This window comes from Microtus pennsylvanicus, chromosome 2 (assembly GCF_037038515.1).
Source record: "Microtus pennsylvanicus isolate mMicPen1 chromosome 2, mMicPen1.hap1, whole genome shotgun sequence".
In the NCBI taxonomy this organism is placed as follows: domain Eukaryota; kingdom Metazoa; phylum Chordata; class Mammalia; order Rodentia; family Cricetidae; genus Microtus; species Microtus pennsylvanicus.
Window position 1 is genome coordinate 62,312,562 of NC_134580.1, and position 20,274 is coordinate 62,332,835.

The following is a 20,274-nucleotide window of genomic DNA, read 5'->3' on the forward strand; positions in this document are numbered from 1 at the left end:
TCAATGATTTTGCCAGCCAGGTCTGTCTGAATTCATGCAATACTGATCCCAATACCATGAGAAGAGCCTACCAATTGCTGGATTACTTTGTGTTGCTTTAAAAGAATATATTTAGTACATTACATGTATTGACTTTTACTTATTAGTATTGCTGCTAAGCCCCCCAAGCTCCTGTTGTCCTACAACACAATACCCCAAGACCTGGTCTTTATAACATAGGCTGGCCTCATTCATGGCAGTCTTTTGCCTCAGCTTCCCTAATGCTGGGATGACATGCATGAGCCACCATGCCTGGCGGAGTCGTTTTTTTAATATGGAAATCCTATAATTTTGCAGTGTTCAGAAATACCTTTTTGATGGGGCACGGTGGTGATGCACACCTGTAACCTCAGCACTTAGCAGGCATAGGCGGGTGGGTCTCTTCATCTGTAGAGCTTTTTCTATTGACTTCTGTACATCTGTAATCATCTTGTGCCGAGTGATGGTGGCACATGCCTTCAATCCTAGCAGAGGCAGGTGGATCTCTGTGAGTTCAAGGCCAGCCTGATCTACAGAGCAAGTTCCAGGACAGGCTCCAAAGGCACAGAGAAACCCGGTCTCCAAACAAACAGCAACAAAAGCAAACAAAAAAATCTTGTTTTATTTTCTAGGTTCTGTGCTTCCTGGTTGGCAGGTGCCAACTGCTCCTGCGGAGGCACTGTTGCTTAGGTGGCTCTCAGATAATGCCTTAGATTCTCGCGAAAACTGAGATGAGGGAAGATAAAAGTTCCATTTTTTTTCTTTAATAAATCTTGATTATGTATATAGTGTACCTCCTGCATGTATGTTAAGGCACCATATCATTACAGGTGGCTGTGAGCCTCCATGTGTTTGCTAAGAATTGAACTCAGGACTTCTGGAAGAGCAGCCAGTGCTCTTAACCTCTGAGACATCGCTCTAGCAAAGTTTTCCATCGTAACATCACTTAATTTTAATTTCCTTTATCTCATTCCTGAATCCAGTTGAAATTATCAAGGACTTCTTAATATCACATCTTTAGTTTCTGGTCTGTGTAAAACTTAATGCAGTGATTGTCACTGTGCACGAATCTGCCTTTTGTTATTTCAAGTCAGGTTTGAAGAGAAGCGAAACTGTGAGCACTCTGCTTCTGGCTGTTACTGTTCTAGGATATGGTTTATATATTGATTTTCCCTGTCCCCTCCCACCCACTAGCAAGTCCATGGGTCACAAGCTGGTACAGAATAGAAACTGTATCTGCTAATGGATGAGTGTTCGGCATCTGAGGGTGTTGGAGGAAGGGAAGAATATAAGGCTTGAGCTCCATAAAACATCCCAGGGAGAAGTGTGCCGTGTGTTGCCTTAGGTGTGGAAGTAGCGTTCTCACCAACCCTGCTCCTTTCAGCTCCAGCCAATCACAGTCATCTTACATTATCCGGAATCCACAGCAGAGACGCATCAGCCAGTCACAGCCTGTCAGAGGCCGGGATGAAGAACAGGATGATATTGTTTCAGCAGATGTGGAGGAGGTATTTTTAATTGTTTTAAATGCAGATGACACCCTTTAATTTGGTGAGAAGAACAGTCACTTTCAATATTAATGATAGTAGCTTAAAACTACCCCGTGTTCCATCCAACCTGTGGACTTTATTATATCCACTCGTGGCTCTGTGTATTACAGCGTGTCAGTAATCTTTCATTTCTTTTGAGTACCAGGAAACTGGACACATAAACTTGTTTGTTTACCTAACAATTAAGAGTAAAGATAGTTTTAATGTTGAAATAGTGTTTTAATATTTGAGAGGCAGGAAATTGGAATTTTATAATGGTTGAAGTACAGAGGAAATTCAACCCTTTCCCCATGCTTCAGAACAGCTTCATACTTCTAATTGTAAGGTTCTGTTCATGTAGAAAAATTAAAATCTGTCAGATATGTTGATAGATTTTTTTGCAGTGTTCTTGCTACATGTATGCCTGCCGGCCAGAAGAAAACACCAGATCTTATTACAGACCCTTGTGAGCCACCATGTGGTTACTGGAATTGAACTCAGGATTTACGGGAGAGCAGCCATCTCTGAGACATCTCCTCAACCCTGATAGAATTTTTGATAATAGATTTCCATTAGCAAGTTATTTTTAAAGCTACATAGTATAAATTTAGAATTCCTTATTTTAGAGTGTTTTGCACTTTATTTCACTAATTCTGTGGATGAAACTGGTAGAGATGGAGGTCTGCTATGTGCTGTAATGGTCTACAATAAGATTCTGGGTTTAGGTTGAGGTGGTGGAAGGCGTGGCTGGAGAGGAGGATCACCACGATGAACAGGAAGAGCACGGGGAAGAGAATGCTGAGGCTGAGGGGCATCACGATGAGCACGATGAAGATGGTACGCAGGCTTTGGGAGTTAATAGGATGGAAGAGAGAAGCCTCATTTCCCTACCCTAAACCAGTTTGCTTTCTGCCAAGGCACTCTGCAGTGTGCTTCAAAGTAAAGCATAACAGAATAATTTTACCACCCCCCCTCTTTGTTTAAGAAACTCTTCTGTATCCTGGACTCACTTCAGACTCAGTGTAGGTGGGATGACCTTGAACTTCTCATCTTCCTGCTTCACCTTCCCAAGTGTTAGGATTGTAAGATGTGTGTGACTGTGCCGAGTTTATTGATGGTGGGGATCCAGCTGGGACTCCAAGCATGCTAAGCGAGCGCTCTACCTAGCCTGCTACTTTGTCTGTCTGTCTGTCTATATATATTTAAATTTTCTGAGACAGGTTTTCTCTGTGTAACAGCCCTGACTGTCCTGGAAATCCCTTTGTAGACCAGGCTGGCATCAAACTCAGGGATATGCCTGCCTCTGCCTCCCAAGTGCTGGGATTAAAGGTGAGCGCCACCACCACCACCCAACTCTTTCATTCTTTGCTATTTGGGGCTGGTGGATAGCTCAGTAGGTAAGGCATTGTTGTCAAGCCTGTTTCCTGAGTTCAGTGCTAGGGACCCACATGGGGAAAGTAGAAAACACATCCCCACTAGTTATTATTCTATCTCCATACAGAGGTCCATCTTATTGCCATGCCAAATAAATAAATATATTTCAAAAAAGTATTCATTTAGCCAAGCATGGTGGTGCATGCCTTTAATTTCAGTATTTGGGAGACATAAGCAGGCTCATCTCAGAGTTCGAGGCCAACCCAATCCACAGAGCGAGTTCCGGGACTGTTAACACAGAAACCCTGTCTCCACTCGTCCCCCTCAAAAAAAAAAAAAAAAGAAAGAAAGAAGCCAGCCATTTATTCAGTGTGTGTATGATCTGTGAGCCCAAATGCGTATGTGCCACAGTTTGCGTGTAGAGATTAGTGACAAGTCTGTGTTTTGTCTCTCCTGCCAACTCGGGAGATCTGGTGACTGAACTCAGATTTCAGACCTTAGTATAACTATAACTAGTACCTGTGCCTACTGAACCCACACAGTCCTGTTTTCTCAAAAAAAAAAAAATAATAATGGTAAAATAATCAACACTCTGGAAGCTGCGGTAGGATTTTGAGTTTAAGGCCAGCAAGATCCTGTCTTATTCACCTCACCTCTAAAATTAATCAATCATAATTTAACAAAGGAATTTCCAGTGGAGAGAAAGGAAAATAGTGCATCCTCTCCCCGAGATAGTAGCATTATGTGCTTAGTTCTCTGTGCAGCTCTGTCCCATGCGGTCTCTAACGACCGGGTGTTAATCTCTGACTTTGTGTTTAAGGTAACTGAACTGCATTATTATAATTAATTTTATAAATTATTAATTTTATAAATGTTTTAAGTTCCCTTTTGAGGTAAAATAGATGAAAGTAGGACAATGTGGGTAGGGGTCTTACCCAAGCCCTGAGGCTCTGCAGGAGGTACGCAACTGCGGGAAGTCCACTCTTTACAGTGCTTGAGCCGTCTTCCCAATCTCTGGGTTTTCTGTGCCTTACTCACCCGTGTGCCCTCTTAGTTCCTCCTTCTGGGACGATATACTGGCTTGTCAGGTCTGTATTCATTATTTGGTGACTTTTTCTCCCTTATTTAATACTTTTCTAGGAAGTGACATGGAGCTAGATTTGTTAGCAGCTGCTGAAACAGAAAGCGACAGTGAAAGTAACCACAGTAACCAAGATAACGCCAGTGGTCGCCGAAGTGTGGTCACGGCAGCCACCGCTGGCTCAGAAGCAGGTATGTTGCCTCATGTGAGAAGCTGCCTCTTGCATCTGTAAATCCTGTATTACACGCATGGGTAACTAGAGGCTCTTTGTACTTTTCTTCTTCTCTGACTGTTCTGGTCAGCTTTTGTTTTTGTTTTTGTTTTTTTTTTCTTCTCAGTAACGGGTTAATTTTAAAGTTTTTTAAAAAAGAGTGTTCTCATTCAACTATTTTTATGATGTTTTCTCAGTACTTCATATCATTTAGCACTGTTAAATATTTTCTTGAATGAGGTGGTACATGATAAAGTTAATTATCAAAGGACTTATGGTAGTTTTTCTTCTAAAATTTATAACTTAGGAGCAAGCAGTGTTCCTGCCTTCTTTTCTGAAGACGACTCTCAGTCTAACGACTCGAGTGACTCTGACAGCAGCAGCAGCCAGAGTGATGACATAGAGCAGGAGACCTTCATGCTCGATGAGCCGCTAGAAAGAACCACCAACAGCTCGCATGCGAGCGGGGCTGCCCAGGCTCCTCGGTCCATGCAGTGGGCTGTTCGTAATACGCAACACCAGCGAGCCACTGGCACAGCTCCGTCCAGCACATCTACACCAGCAGGCAAGTCTGAAAACTGGGACATTAAGCCTAGGAGCACTTCATTTATCTAGAAAATTAAGTTGTATAAAAATTCCTTTTGTTGAGTTTCAAATATAAGAAGTACATGAATATGATTATATCACGTTTTGTCAATCTTTGTATTATTGCTTCTTTTGGACTGGATAGTTCTTTATTGTTGAACACTTTTGGACATTCTAGGATGTTAAACTATGTCCATAGCCTTTTCCGGTAGATGTCCCTAGTATCCCCAGATCTTCCTCCTTTCTTCTCCACTCGTCCAGTTGTAACAACACAGCGCCAAATGATTTCTCGTGTGGTGGTTGTGAAAAACAGAATTACTCTTGAACACTTCCCTCCTCAGATTATACAGTTGTAGTACACTTTTGCTCGTGTACATATTATTAATTGATGATTTAGATTTGTACAAGCATATACAGTGACAGTAGGTAGCAACTACATCAGCTCATTGTAATTGTCCTTTTTCCTTATAGCAAGTTCCGCGGGTTTGATTTATATTGATCCTTCAAATTTACGCCGGAGTGGCACCATCAGTACAAGTGCTGCAGCCGCAGCTGCTGCTTTGGAAGCTAGCAATGCCAGCAGCTACTTAACATCTGCAAGCAGTTTAGCCAGGGCTTACAGCATTGTCATCAGACAAATCTCGGACTTGATGGGCCTTATCCCTAAGTATAATCACCTAGTATACTCTCAGATTCCAGCAGCTGTGAAATTGACTTACCAAGATGCAGTCAACTTACAGGTATGAAACCATTGAAAAGTTGCTTACTAGAATATAGTGTTTGCCCATCAATTAGGAGAATTTCAATATAATGGGAATATTGCAAATGCTTAAATATTAACATACTATTACTGTATCAGATTTAGCTTTGTTTGGGTAGTTTTGACTATTTCAGTTTGATCTTCATAGAACTATGTAGAAGAAAAGCTTATTCCCACGTGGAACTGGATGGTCAGTATTATGGACTCTACTGAGGCTCAATTACGTTATGGTTCTGCATTAGCGTCTGCTGGAGACCCAGGACACCCAAACCACCCTCTTCATGCCTCTCAGAATTCAGCTAGAAGAGAGAGGATGACCGCACGAGAAGAGGCCAGTTTAAGAACGCTTGAAGGCAGACGGTATGAGATTCTCCACATGCGTCTCTGTGTTGAGTCAGCCCCTGAATCCTAGGTTAGAGCATTTGGGTTGCTGTTACATTTGACCTCACCTTTTGGTGAAGGAGAACTGCCTCATGTTACTTGTTTTTGAGAGGCAGTTGCAGCAAAAGTTACTATTCTTTTTAAATCCATTCGTAGGGCTGGAGAGATGGCTCAGAGGTTAAGAGCACTGACTGCTTTTCAAGAGGTCCTGAGTTCAATTCCCGGCAACCACATGGTGGCTCATAACCATCTGTAATGAGATCTGATGCCCTCTTCTGGTGTGCAGGAAAACATGTTGTATATATAACCAAGAAATAAATCTTAAAAAAAAAAAAGATTTAGACTCTTTAAATCCATTCATGTCATCATAGGAATTTCTTGTTAAAACTACTGTTGGCCTAGGTTCTTGTTTCCCTTTATAAGGCATCTGTTTCTGGAAAGACTTGGTTTCGACCAGGACTAAGCTCAGAGCAGTTTGTACTTAGGAGGGAAAGTGTGTGAGTGTCAGTATTGTGCTTTGGTTTCACAACACACATTTCTCCCCTCCCTCCCTTATCCTGTTCAATTATAAGTTAGCACTTTTCAGGACTAGAGTCACCCCAGCCTTGATGTCATCAGTGAAGAGGATGGGTCTGGGGATTTGGCTCTCGTTGTTGCTGGCAGTTAAAATAGTGAGAGAAAACAAAGATTTGGGGGGCACGAGAGAGCGGAAATGCTGGGATACAAATAATTTTTGAGGCAGGCCGGGCCAGGCTCTATATTTTATACTTGATTCTAAAATAAGGAAATAGGAAGTAATTTCTTCATAGGGAAATCAGAAATATTTAGGAATAGAATTCACATACTTGCTTTTGAGCATTTGGGAGTTGAGAACAAATTTATTTGAGGGGCTGGTTGGTAGAGTACTAAAGAGAGATTTGATTGGCAGCAGATTTTCTGTTCTATGAGCTCTGCTCTACAGAAGGACAAGTTCTTGTCTTTTGGGGGCTGTAGTCAGTTGCTCTAAAAGAACACAGTATTCTGTTGCTGGAGAGTGGGCTCAGTGGTTAAAAACACTGGTTTGCAGAGGACCTGGATTCAGTTTCTAGATCACACGTGGCAGCTCATAATCACTGTAACTATAGTTCCCAGAGATCTATACACCCCCTTAAGGCCTCCTTGGGCAGTGTACCAACCCACGTGGTGCAGTCCTATTGGCATGCAAAACAGTCACATACATAAAATACTCTTAAAAGACAACACCCTGGATTCTGATGTGGGATCTTGATCAGTGTCAGCATTGTGTGCGCCTATCCCTAATCTCAACCATTGTTACATCATCAATACGTGGTCTTTTAGGACTGGCTTCTGTCACTTAACACGATGGTGTTTTGGCTCAACCATGTATCAATAACTTAAAAATATTCTGACATCTTGTTAACCATTCATCAGTTGACATTTGGAGTATTTCTTCTACCTTTTCATTGTTGTACGTGATGCTTCATCTCTCCATAGAGGCTTGTGTGGGCGTGTGGTGTTTTATCTAGTTGTAAAATCGCTAGGTCATATATATATATATATATATATATGGTAATACCACATGTTTAACATTCTGAGACACCAGACTGTTTCCTGAGAGGAAAATACTGAACAGCAGTGTTAGAGAGAGCGTTAGTTTCTCTGTGTCCCTTTCTATCCCCAAACTTTTGTTCTTCCTGCGTCTGCCTTGAATGTGCTAGGGTTATAGGTATAGATCACCTAGCTCATGCCTATAGTTTTCTCTGTGTCTCTTTGATTGTAGCCACCCTAGTGGGTGTAATATGCAGTCCACACACCCGAGGGCTGGGGACACCTCAATTACCCATCTGAGTTCTTTGAGGTTTTGATTTGCTAAAGATGTTGTAATATATTTTTCATGTGCGATTTGGCGGTTGGCCCTGTGTCTGCTTGACAATGTTCCACAGCTGAAAATAGATTTTTTTTTAGTTTTTATTTAGTTAAGAGTTTATATATATTTTGGATAAGAATTCCTTATCAAGCAATGTTTTCGAAGGTTTAATCCCTCTTCACTTTTTTTTCTTCTCTTTTTAATGTGTGAGGGAACATCTTGAATTGAGAGGTGAGCATCAGATCCTTTGGAGCTGGGCTGAATGGCAGTTATGTGTTCCTTAGTTGGGTGCTGGGATCACTGGGTCACCTGGAAGAGCAGCAAGGGTTCTTAACTTCTGAGCCTTCTCTCCAGCCTCCCTTTGCACTTTCTTGGTGTCCCTTGAGAAGTTTCTAATTTTGATAAAAGTCCAGTTCGCTTAACATTTTTATTTGCTGCTTGTGGTTTTTGGTATCATTTGTTTGTTTGTTTGTCCGTTCATTTATTGAAAGATAGTTTTGCAATGTAGCAGCCTGGTATCAACTTTGCTCTGTAGCCCTGACCTGTTCTACGCTCCATCTGTCAGCCTCCCACATCCCAAAGCATGGGATAGCATGAGTCACCATTCCCAACAGTTGATGTTAGTTTTAGGCTATGTTTTAGTTTGCTTTTTTATTGCTGGAGTAAAACACACTGGCCATGCCTTAGAGAGGAAAGGGTTTATTTCATCTTACACCTATAGTCCATTATCAAGGGAAGTCAGGGTCGGCACTCAGCAAGGGAACTGATGCAGAAGCCTTGGAGAGTGCTGTCTACCAACTGCTTACGGTTTGCGCAGTGTGCTCTCTCACACCTCAGGTCGACACAGCCCTTAGACCCTCCTATGTCAACATCGGTGAGAGACTGCTCCTTCAGCTTGCACGAGGCTAATCTGATGGGGCCCTTTTGATGGTTCCTCCTTCCTGCATGACTCTAGCGTACATCAAGTGGACAAAAACTCACAGGTCGTGCTTCTCAAAGTGGTTTCTAGAACTCCACCATCGGCCTTGAGCTGACACTTGTTAGAAATGCAAATTCAGGCTTCTTAAGACTGGTAGGGACTCTGAAGTGTAGAGCTATAACTCATAAGCAGTGGTATTTCTAAAGAGTTCTATTTTCTCTCTTAATATATTTCATGTTTATGAAGTGTTTTACACATGTACAGTAGCTGAGGAAGCAACAAGACGGTGTCAGATCTCTCGGGATGGAGTTCTGGGTGGTTGTGCATCCCTGTGTGGATGCTGGGAACTGAACCCAAGTCTTCTACAACAGTAGCAAGTGCTCTTAACTGATGAGCTATTAACTTCAGCCCAGTGTTTTCATTTCTTTTTTCATATTTATGAGATTTCATATTTGTGGGTTTTGCAAACTTCTTTTTTGTTGTTGTTCCTATAGACGTGCTACATTGCTTAGCGCCCGCCAGGGAATGATGTCTGCTCGAGGAGATTTTCTCAATTATGCTCTTTCTTTAATGAGATCTCATAATGATGAACATTCGGATGTTCTTCCGGTATTGGATGTGTGCTCATTAAAACATGTGGCATATGTTTTCCAAGCCCTTATATATTGGATTAAAGCAATGAATCAACAGACAACATTGGACACCCCTCAACTGGAACGGAAAAGGTACATCCATACTTTCCTTGAGTTTTGTTTGAGAACTACTTACTTGGTGTGGTCTCTAAATAGTCAGTCTGGATGAGGAAGATCAGCACTACAAAAGAGAACAAAGGTATTTCATGTAGGAAAGTGGACTTGACTTCTATCCACCTGTTCTGCCATTATTCCTCGAAAACCCAGGAATCAAGTGAAACTTAATAATGAGGTCTTTGCTGGAGTTTTGTTGTGTTTGGAGGAGAGTTTGTAGACACTCAGTATTTCTGTAGTGGAATTCATTCATTCAGGCTCCTGGTGAGCCTGTTTTGTTATTGTAGTAAATTAGGCAGATGGTTTTACCATTTCTCATCATCTGAAACTATATAGTTGTGTTAGACAGTAGGAGTTAGATTCCAGGGTGAGGTGTCAGATGCTAAAGGTGTTTGCCCGACCACCTGAGTTCAGTTCTTGGGTGCTGTGTGGTAGAAGAGAGAACAAATCTTGCAGATTGTTCTCTGACTTCATGTGTGCTATGACAAACATGCACACACGAGTTAGATACCCAAATGACAGTTTTAATGTTGTCTTCTTGCCATCTCCCTCGCCTTTGTTCTTTTTCATGTCATGTGAATACTTAGTTTAAATGACCAGCTTTGTTCTCTTATAGGACGCGAGAACTTCTGGAACTGGGCATTGACAATGAAGATTCAGAGCATGAGAATGATGACGACACCAGTCAAAGTTAGTGCTCAGAAAGTCACTGCTCACTTAAGAATGGCCGCCTCGGTAGTTCCTCCAGGCTTTAAACCACATTATTTTCTGTCTGGGTGGGAAATCTCTTTTCTTCTCTGTGTCGCATTTATCTTCTCTGTCCTTTTTATCACACATCCTTGTGTATACAGTTTATAATGAGGACCGAATTCATGTGAATTTTTCAATAGTCCGTACTTCTTTAGATTTTTCCCCCTTTTCTCTTAGTTAATATTTATCATTACTTTAAGTCTTAGGAAATATTAATTTTTTTCTATTAATATTGTTATAAAATAGATTTAGTTAAAAAATGTAAATTATTCTTGAACAGAAACTAAGAGAAGTTAAGTTTTGCTTTTGGATTACTTTGGTTTTTTGAAACAGGGATTCTCTGTAGCTTTGGAGCTTTTCCTGGAACTAGCTCTTGTAGGCCAGGCTACCCTTGAACTTACAGAGATCTGCCTGCCTCTGTCTCCTGAGTGCTGGGATTAAAGGCGTGCACCGCCACCATTCTGCAAGAAGTTTAAGTTTTAGTGCCGCAAAATTGGAGGATCTTGTAGAATAGTGGTTCTCAGCCTGTCTGGGGTGATGGCCCCTTTGGGGATGAGTGATCTTTTCACATGAGTCGCCTAAGATCATTGGGGGAAACATAGATATTAAAGGGTACAGCATTAGGAAGATCGACACCACTGTTCCAGAGCCAACTTGTAGTTTTCTGTTATTCCAGTTGGGAGTTAAAGGTTTTAGGTGAACAGTCCAGTTTTCTGTTTATTGTTCCCAGCTAATACTTTATTAGCTTAGGGAAAGAAAACTGGCCTGGGTTGGATTGGGGGTAGAGGTTGTTGTTGATGTTGTTTGTGGTGATTAGTTGGGTTTTTTTTTTTCCTTTGTCCTTTTGAAAGTCCAGCCATAACCCACCATTTGCACAGCCTTAGTAGGCACTGCCAGAGTGTGGTTCTGTCCAGGAGAGCTGCTGCTAGCGGGCTGACTTGTGTTGGCTGGGCACAGAAACTGCTCAACAGCTCCTACTTGTTTTCACCGTGGTAGGCGAATAGTCAGACTTCAGCTTCTGTTCATTGCCTTCTGCTGTCTTCAGATTGAGTTCTGACTGTGGTCAGGAAACTCGCTGATTTTGGCTTCATTCTCTAGATCTAAGGAGAGGGTGTAAGAAGCCTGTTCACAGAGTGGAACATTTATTCTTGCATTTTTATTGTTGTGTGAAATAGTGCTTTCAGTTATTTTGGATTGTCACTTTAAAAAAATACCAGAAAAGCTAGGTGTGGTCTCATGGGTCTTTAATGTCAATACCGAGGTAAATAGAGGCAGCTCAGCCTGGTTTACATAGTGAGTTCTAAGACAGCCAAGGCTGCCACACAAGAAGATTCTGTTTCCAATCCAGCCCTTAAATTGCTTTCTAGTATACTAATATTTTAAAAGAGATATACTAAGAATTTTGGATCGGACAAATTAATTTTCTGTTACCCTTTGTAATCACTATTTTTTTTTTAATGTTTAGGTGCTACTTTGAATGATAAGGACGATGAGTCTCTTCCTGCAGAAACTGGCCAAACCCATCCTTTCTTCCGCCGTTCTGACTCTATGACTTTCCTTGGATGTATACCCCCAAACCCATTTGAAGTGCCTTTGGCTGAAGCCATACCCTTGGCCGATCAGCCACATTTGTTGCAGGTGAGCTAAACAGGTCTAAAGCTGGCTCATAGCTGATTTTGAAGTGTTCAGTCTAACTATAATATGTCTTGTTAAAATTCCAGCCAAATGCTAGAAAGGAAGATTTGTTTGGCCGCCCAAGTCAGGGTCTTTATTCCTCATCTACCGGGAGTGGGAAGTGCTTAGTGGAAGTTACAATGGACAGAAATTGCCTCGAGGTAAGACAGTAAAAGTTTACAGTGTGTTTATTGGTTAGCACTTTCCCCCAGTTTCCAGATGTGAAGAGGTGCCTTAGTTGAGAGTATTTTATTTCATCACTCAGTTCACACATCATATAGCTCTGTTATGTCTGTATCGGATGGTCTGGTCCAGAGCGTTATTGGTGTGTGCTGCTAAAAACTGAGGTTTCCACGTGAGTATATTTAATACAGATGAGCATATGTAATTTTAGCTTCAAATTTCTCTTGATGTGCTGAACTGCTTGAATCAAGCAAAACAATGAGGCAGCAGTAGTAATGATTAGTAAAGACACCTCAGTAAGTCTGTCTCTCAGTACTGTCTCAGTCTCTGTAACCAAGGAAACATTTAGGTGAGAAATGAGGCTGGAGGAGATTTTAATTTTCAAGGGGGAATGTCAGTTATCACAACACTAATTACACAACAGATTTAGTTTTCAGAGATATATATGTCTGACTTGAGGTAAAATTTATATTCTGCTTTTCTAGGAAAAAAAATGGTATATTGAAAGACAACAGTGAAATATAGCTGAATAGATTTTTATAACCAAGTGGTAAAGGCAAATGTAATATTAAATCATTGAAAATATATAGGAGGCATAGGTGCCAGATACTACAAAACAATGCTCTGAGAATTCTCCAGACTGTACTGGGGGAGTGCACTGAATTTGCGGTTGTCCAAGGACTATGTTGAGCAGAACAGACTGGTGGAGAAAGCTCTAGACAGGGGGCATGGTTTAACTTCCCTTGGGATTTCTGTGGGACTCTGTTATGTTGAAAACATATGTAACTTTTAACCCTAAAATTCCATAGGTTCTTCCAACTAAAATGTCTTATGCTGCCAATCTTAAAAATGTAATGAACATGCAAAACCGGCAAAAGAAAGAAGGGGAGGAGCAGGGCGTGCTGACTGCGGAGGCTGAGAGTGCAAAGCCCGGGCCTTCTGCTCATGATGTAGCCGCGCAATTGAAAAGCAGTTTGCTAGCAGAGATTGGACTCACTGAGAGCGAGGGGCCACCTCTTACATCATTCAGGTAAGGTGAAATGAAGTAGTGCCCTTGACTGCTGCTCTGTTATTTTTATTAGAGATTTCATTCTTTATTAATTTGTATATGTAAGTTTATGAATATTGTTACTCTTCTGTGATTTCTTAATTTACTATCAGATAAATACTATTGAGTTTTCTGGACTTTATTTAGAATTGATCTTCTTTTTTATTTATTGAATTTCCAAGATGCCAGTTTTCTTAATCAGCAGTTCAGATAAGGGAACCATGTAAATACTACAAAGAATAGAATTTTCAGGATTTATGACTTACGTTTAATTTGGACTCACAAATGGTATCTTTGACATAAGTAGGTGTTCGTTTATTAAATAAGTTGCTAGTATATACTGTTGCTTATGCTAGAAGTATAAGATAATGTTTTTGCTTACAAGTTAGTGAACTCGTTAATAAAATAAGGCATGCTTTGTCAGTGAACAAGGCACACTGCATGGTCATTTCCTACCAACCATAAAGGGTATTGGGTGATCTCTATATTAAGTAGTTGTGGTATGAGGGAAGAGGGAGTTAGGCTAGCAAGTTAGCGTTAGGGATGAAAGAAAACCACATCAAAGAAAGGTCTCAGAGGGACAGAAGGTAGGAAAAATGTGATTTACGTCTGTGCAGTGCGGAGTAGATGGTGCTGATGGATAAAAGTTACTAGGAAATATTGTCGTGAGGCCATATTTATTAAATTTTGTCCGTGTTGGGTTAAGCACCACTAAAACAAATAAAAGTTGTAGAGGTGGACTGAGGAAAGGAAGTAAATGGAATGTTGAAGGAAGATGATGCCTTGATGGGGTGACGTGTGTACTTATCAGGAGCGCGCATCTCTGGGGAAGGCTTTGAAATACTTAAGACAGCACAATATTAAAAGACCAAGAAAGGTACTGCTATTGACCAAAAATCTGAATTTGGGGAATTGATGTAATTGCTTTCTCCGTCTCTTTAACTTCTCACAGGCCACAGTGTAGTTTTATGGGGATGGTCATTTCTCATGACATGCTGCTGGGACGTTGGCGCCTTTCTTTAGAACTCTTTGGCAGAGTATTCATGGAAGATGTTGGAGCAGAACCTGGATCGGTGTGTAGTTTGTGTACTTAAATTCCTTTTCTGCATGATATGAACATGTTTCAGTGAATAATTGTTACTGTTATTTTATTTTAAGATCTTAACTGAATTGGGTGGTTTTGAGGTGAAGGAATCAAAGTTCCGTAGAGAAATGGAAAAACTGAGAAACCAGCAATCAAGAGATTTATCACTAGAGGTAAAGGTATTTAGATTTTCTGATATTCATAGTATACTACTGCAGAAGTCTTAAAACATGTAGATAATAAATACTGCTCAGTGATACACACTTATAATTAAAATTTTAAAGAAATGACGATTACAAGATTCTGAGTAATAATTTTTGTTTGTCTTGTCATTGGGGATTTGTTTCCTAGCTTCTTCCTAGCATGAGAGCCTGAGTTCCAATCTCTAGTATCCTCTTACGCCAAGTGTGAGCCGGGTGGTCATGATACACACCTTTAATTGGGAGGCAGAGGAAGGCAAATCTCTGTGAGTTTGAGGCCAGCCTGATCTACAAGAGCTAGTTCCAGGACAGGCTCCAAAGTTACAAAAGGGGGGAAAATAAAACCAACAGAAAAAAGCCAAAACAAAACAAAAAACATGTCTTGAAAAACCACACACACACACACACACACACACACACACACACACACACACACACACACACACACAAGCCAAGTGTGGTGGTGTCCCATCCCTTTGATCCTAGGACTGAGGAGACAGAGACAGGATTCTTGGTGCTCATTGGTCAACTAGTCTTGCTGAAGTCAGTGAGAGCCTCATCTCAGAAAATAAGATGGAAGATGATAGAGGAGTAAACCCGATGTCAGCCTCTGGCTTTCACATGTTTGCCTGGGCAAGTATACCTGTACACGTGAACATGTATACACACACTTCATTACAGAAACATGAACAAGTATACCCGTACACGTGAACATGTGTGCACACTTCATTACAGAAACATGAACAAGTATACCTGTACACGTGAACATGTGTGCACACTTCATTACAGAAACATGAACAAGTATACCTGTACCACGAGAACATGTGTGCACACTTCATTACAGAAACATGAACAAGTATACCTGTACACGTGAACATGTGTGCACACTTCATTACAGAAACATGAACAAGTATACCTGTACACGTGAACATGTATACACACACTTCATTACAGAAACATGAACAAGTATACCTGTACCATGAGAACATGTACACACACTTCATTACAGAAACACGAACAAGTATACCTGTACACGTGAACATGTATACACACACTTCATTACAGAAACATGAACAAGAACTCCTGGTGTTTTGAATTCCATTCAGACTATTCTTATTGATGCTTTGTTTGTTCGATGGCTAGGGTGTTTTTTTTTTGTTGTTGTTGTTTGTTTTGTTTTGTTTTTTCAAGACAGGGTTTCTCTAGCTAACAGCCATTTCTGTCCTGGAACTTGCCCTATAGGCCAAGCTGGCCTCAAACTCACAGAGATCCACCTGCCTCTGCCTCACAAGTGCTGAGATTAAAGGCGTGTGCCACCACCGCCCTGCTCGATGGCTAGTTTTGTCATTTTTAGTGCCTCAGCCCTTTCTAGTATTATCTGTAATAAATGACGTTCCTTGTTACTCCAGTGTGTGCCATGTACATTTCCAGCCACAGACCCTACCTTGGCCATTTCTTAAGAAATCTGATTATAAGGTTGGAAATGGGCTCTGGTCTGAGGTTCCGTACACTGCTAGTGTGGTTGTTATTTCTAGGCCTTTAAGAAACTACTGTGAAATTCATACTGAGACTTTGCATGTAAACTGAAGATGTCCTTTTTTCCAGACTGTATAGACAGCTCACCTTGGGTGGACTGTTTATACCCCACATTTTACAAGTCTTAAAATTACAACATTACCACTACTACCACCAATAAGATGTTTCCTTTTTTAGGTTTTTCGAGACAGGGTTTCTCTAGCTTTGGAGCCTGTCCTGGAACTAGCTCTTGTAGACCAGGCTGGCCTCAGACTTAGATTCACTGCCTCTGCCTCCCAAGTGCTGGATTAAAGGTGTGTGCCGCCCTTGCCAGACAACTTTAAAAATAAAATTTTTTATTTCAGCTGGGCATTCCCCAGCATGTCATTTTCAAACATACATTTTCTGTTACTGAGGGAGTTACATGTTTGGGAATCAGTAGTGTAGGAGGTTCATTAGTTTAAGGTCCTCCTGGACTATAGAATAAATTCTAGGCTAGCCTGGGTTACATACTAGGATATCTCAAAAGAGAAAAAGTTCCTATAGACCAGGCTGGCCTTGAATTCACAGAGATCTGCCTTCCTCGGTGCTAGGATTAAAGGTGTGCACCACCACGTCTGGCTTCTGGTGACAAAGAGTGGATTTGGATGGAATTAAATTCCATTAGCCTGACTTAATAATATAGGACAGTCTTTGCTTTAGAAAGTGATATATTTGGGATGTAAAAGCTTCTAAGACCTCAGATTTCTTTGTGGTCACATTTCAACGACTGAGGGAAAGGTGAGATTCTGTTTTTAGGTAGAAACCCTGTGGTTTCTAGCACTGCTTTATGATTTGGTGTATTTTACTAGGTGGATCGGGATCGGGATCTTCTCATTCAGCAGACCATGAGGCAGCTCAACAACCATTTTGGCCGCAGATGCGCTACCACACCAATGGCTGTCCACAGAGTTAAAGTCACCTTTAAGGATGAGCCAGGAGAGGGCAGTGGCGTAGCCCGAAGTTTCTACACAGCCATTGCTCAAGCGTTTTTATCAAATGAAAAGTTGCCAAATCTAGATTGTATCCAGAATGCCAACAAAGGTACTCATACAAGTAAGTACTCTACAGATGTCAGGCACCATATTACTACTCTGGTTTGTCATAACAGTGGAAATCATGATTATATAGCTATACATTTATGTTTTACATAATTCTAGAGTATGAATTGCTTGAGTTGACAGTTTGCTTTTTATGGCAGTGTGCTCTTGTTTCTGGTCACACTAGCTTCTCGCCTCTGTTGTTACCTATTTTGGAGGTGACAGGCTGTGAACTCTTAAGTGGCACTATACAAATCCTGGGAGGGAGTGGGAATATTTCTTTCACCCTTGTGTTAATAGCTATTTGAAGAGAAAACGGAATTCTCTAAGTAGGCTATTCTAAGATTGATTCACAAGCATGCTCCAATTTCAGTGAGGAAAAGAGCTTGAGGCCACATGTAGACCAACTATGTCACTATGCTTAGAATTTTAATTTTAGTAGGATATTTTTTCCTCTTTAAAAATAGGGCTTCATTTATTAACATCTTGGAGCATTGCAAGCTCATTATGAATATACCACTTGGGTTAGAACTCTTGGCTAACCTTCAGTTGGTACATTTAAAGCTTTGTAAAAATGACACATCTGCAGGAAATGGGAATTGGTAATGTGTGCCAAGTGTGGTCAGAAAATTGCCAGTCTTCTAAATGGGCGGATGGTAATTAGGTCAGAGGGGGCTCATAGAAATGACTGAGGCTGCATCTGTATCTCATTGTAATCTACCCCCTTGGAGACCACCTGGGCTGCAGAAACAATAAAGGGTGAACAGAAGGGGGCTCTCCAGCCTTTGATCATCACGTTTACCCTTTAACTTCTGATATGAGGAGACTTGGATAATCGTAACATTTTAAAAATATCTTTATCAAACATCATTAAGAAGCCATACTGAAGGGCTGGTGAGATATTAGTGTAAAGGTGTCCACTGCCCAGCCTGCTGACCAGAGTTTGATCCCCAGGGTCCACATGATGGAAGGACAGAGCCCAGTGCTATGAGTTGTCCTCTGGCCTCTACACACGAGCTATGCCGTGTGCATGTCATTTGCTGGGGTACAGCCAGTATATGAATGTGATTTTTCAAAAAGAAGGAAAGAAAAAAACCATAGTCAGGATTAGAATTTTCTACTAGCTCACGTCCTGGCCGTCTTCAGTGCGCCCAGCCATTGCGGAGCAGATCGACCGTCAGAAGTCTCAGCACTTTGTACGGTGGCGCCAGTCCAGCTCGAGCTGCTGCCCACTGTTGCCCAGTTGGACGTGACAAGGGAAAGCAGTTTGCAGATAGTAAAGTGGACTGTGCGTTCTGCGCAGCTCTCAGTAACCTCACACACCAAGGAGCTGGAGAGGTGGTCTAGTAATAGTTCTTACTGTGAGAGCGGGAGGGCCTGAGTTCAAATCCCTAGCACATTCAAAGCTTGACGTGACTTGCTTGGGCTTATAACCATGTTGTGGGATGGCAGGTTCGAGTGAGAACCTGTATCAAAAATGTGCAGCAGTGGGCATCTCTGATGCATGTGCCTAGGCATGTGGATGGACATGCAGCACACTCCCGAGAGAGAGGTACTGGCAGCGAAGTGATCTCCATGCTTTCTTGTTGTCTTCCCATTTCAACATTGACTGGAACCTAAAGATTGTCACCTTTTGTGCTCATTTATTATTTGTGCTGTCTTTCCCCTTTTCTTCTAGGTTTAATGCAGAGATTGAGGAACCGCGGAGAGAGAGATCGGGAAAGGGAAAGGGAAAGGGAAATGAGGAGGAGTAGTGGCTTGCGAGCAGGATCTCGGAGAGACCGGGATAGGTATGATGGGTTTAATGTTTACTCAATACCAGCATCTTAGACAAGTTGGATAAAGGCATGTAAATGAGTGTGGGCTTGGCAGCAGTGATCAGTGGCTGTGAAGGGGTCTGCCTTAGCACCCAGGATGTTTGAATGTCACTGCCTATTAGTCACCAAAGTTTGACATTCCATCACAGTTTTTACTTTCCTAGTTTAATTAACTCTTAATGTGACAAACTGTATTACTTTTAATTTTCTCTTATTGCAATGGGTTACATTTTACTTTTGTTTAAAATATCCAGGAATTATGGATAGTTTCTTAGAGTCTGGTCCTGCTCCATTAAATTCAAATTATATGTTACATGTAGATTTTTAGTGACAAACTGAGATAGATCATCTTTATTTCTCAAACATGTTATCTTTAGACATTGTATCCTGGTTGGCACTGTCCATGTTCTTTGGTTTTCTATTACTATTTTCATTTGATCATCAAAAGAAATGGACTCAGAAGCTTGCTTTCCTTACAGAGACTTCCGGAGACAGCTTTCCATTGACACCAGGCCTTTCAGACCTGCCTCTGAGGGGAACCCGAGTGATGACCCGGACCCTCTGCCCGCTCATCGACAGGCACTGGGAGAGAGGCTCTATCCACGAGTCCAAGCCATGCAACCTGTGAGTCCTGGGCACTGTCCTCCTGTTGACTAAGTGTAGGCTTTTCCCTTTGCGCTGCAGTGGCTGTTGTCGAATTGCCAGGGTCTAAGCAGCTGCACAGCTGAGCACTGCTCAGTGATGCACTGAGCACGTAAGCACTCCTGCACGGTGATGGGGATTTAGGAGTGGAAGTACAACTTGTGCAGCCCTTCAGCTAGGGTCTTCTCTCCCACAAAACTTAGTTCATTCAGCCCGATTGGAGTTCTTTCTGTGTTAAAGAATTTATATTTTTACTTACATAAATTGTTACTTTTTGAAGTAGATATGATCTGTAAGCAAGCTGTAACTAAAACAAATGGCAGTCCTTTACTACTGATAAAACAGCTTAAGATTTCAATTTGAATGTTTTATTAAAATTCTGTACTAATAAATTAGTGTTGATTTTTTTTTCTTTTTTGCTCTTTATGTATTATGCGAATACATGTAGCCAAACTAATAAGATAGAATCAAATCTATTTCTTGCAGTAAGTTGGCTTTCAAAAATAGACACCCTTCTCCTCCCTTTCCTTCTTCTTTTCTGTATTAAATGAAGGTGTTTCGGGCTCTCTGAAGAAGACAAAAGTTACAGAAATTGCATGTACGTTTACTTGAAATTCAAATACCTTAAAAAATACATACTGTCATACAAATATTCCAGCCCCAACAAAACTATGCTAGTTTGTGGGATATGTGGTCCCTGTCTGAGGTGTCTGATTAACTTGCAGCTCCATAAAAAGCCTTGCTAGTTCACAAGGAAATTTTATTTGAGCTTATTTCTTTTCCTTCTCTTGAGTGTAACTGTTAATAAGCA

The 20,274-nt window shown here is 41.2% G+C and overlaps 1 protein-coding gene across 4 annotated transcripts in view; it reads left to right on the forward strand.

The window, feature by feature from the left end:
* The window catches only part of Ubr5 (ubiquitin protein ligase E3 component n-recognin 5), a 110,052-nt gene that overhangs the window by 77,891 nt on the left and 11,887 nt on the right, over positions 1–20,274 (forward strand). For 2 of the 4 annotated variants that reach the window (XM_075961160.1, XM_075961158.1), the window contains exons 35-50: positions 1,403–1,526; positions 2,273–2,384; positions 4,062–4,193; positions 4,521–4,782; positions 5,274–5,538; positions 5,707–5,918; positions 9,220–9,450; positions 10,088–10,161; positions 11,687–11,859; positions 11,943–12,056; positions 12,888–13,108; positions 14,079–14,199; positions 14,285–14,383; positions 16,777–17,020; positions 18,683–18,794; positions 19,301–19,445. In XM_075961160.1, the coding sequence (XP_075817275.1) occupies positions 1,403–1,526; positions 2,273–2,384; positions 4,062–4,193; positions 4,521–4,782; positions 5,274–5,538; positions 5,707–5,918; positions 9,220–9,450; positions 10,088–10,161; positions 11,687–11,859; positions 11,943–12,056; positions 12,888–13,108; positions 14,079–14,199; positions 14,285–14,383; positions 16,777–17,020; positions 18,683–18,794; positions 19,301–19,445 (2,641 nt within the window). Of the gene's footprint in view, positions 1–1,402; positions 1,527–2,272; positions 2,385–4,061; positions 4,194–4,520; positions 4,783–5,269; positions 5,539–5,706; positions 5,919–9,219; positions 9,451–10,087; positions 10,162–11,686; positions 11,860–11,942; positions 12,057–12,887; positions 13,109–14,078; positions 14,200–14,284; positions 14,384–16,776; positions 17,021–18,682; positions 18,795–19,300; positions 19,446–20,274 lie in introns of all 4 variants that reach the window. The other 2 variants (XM_075961157.1, XM_075961159.1) reach the window with 1 other exon arrangement.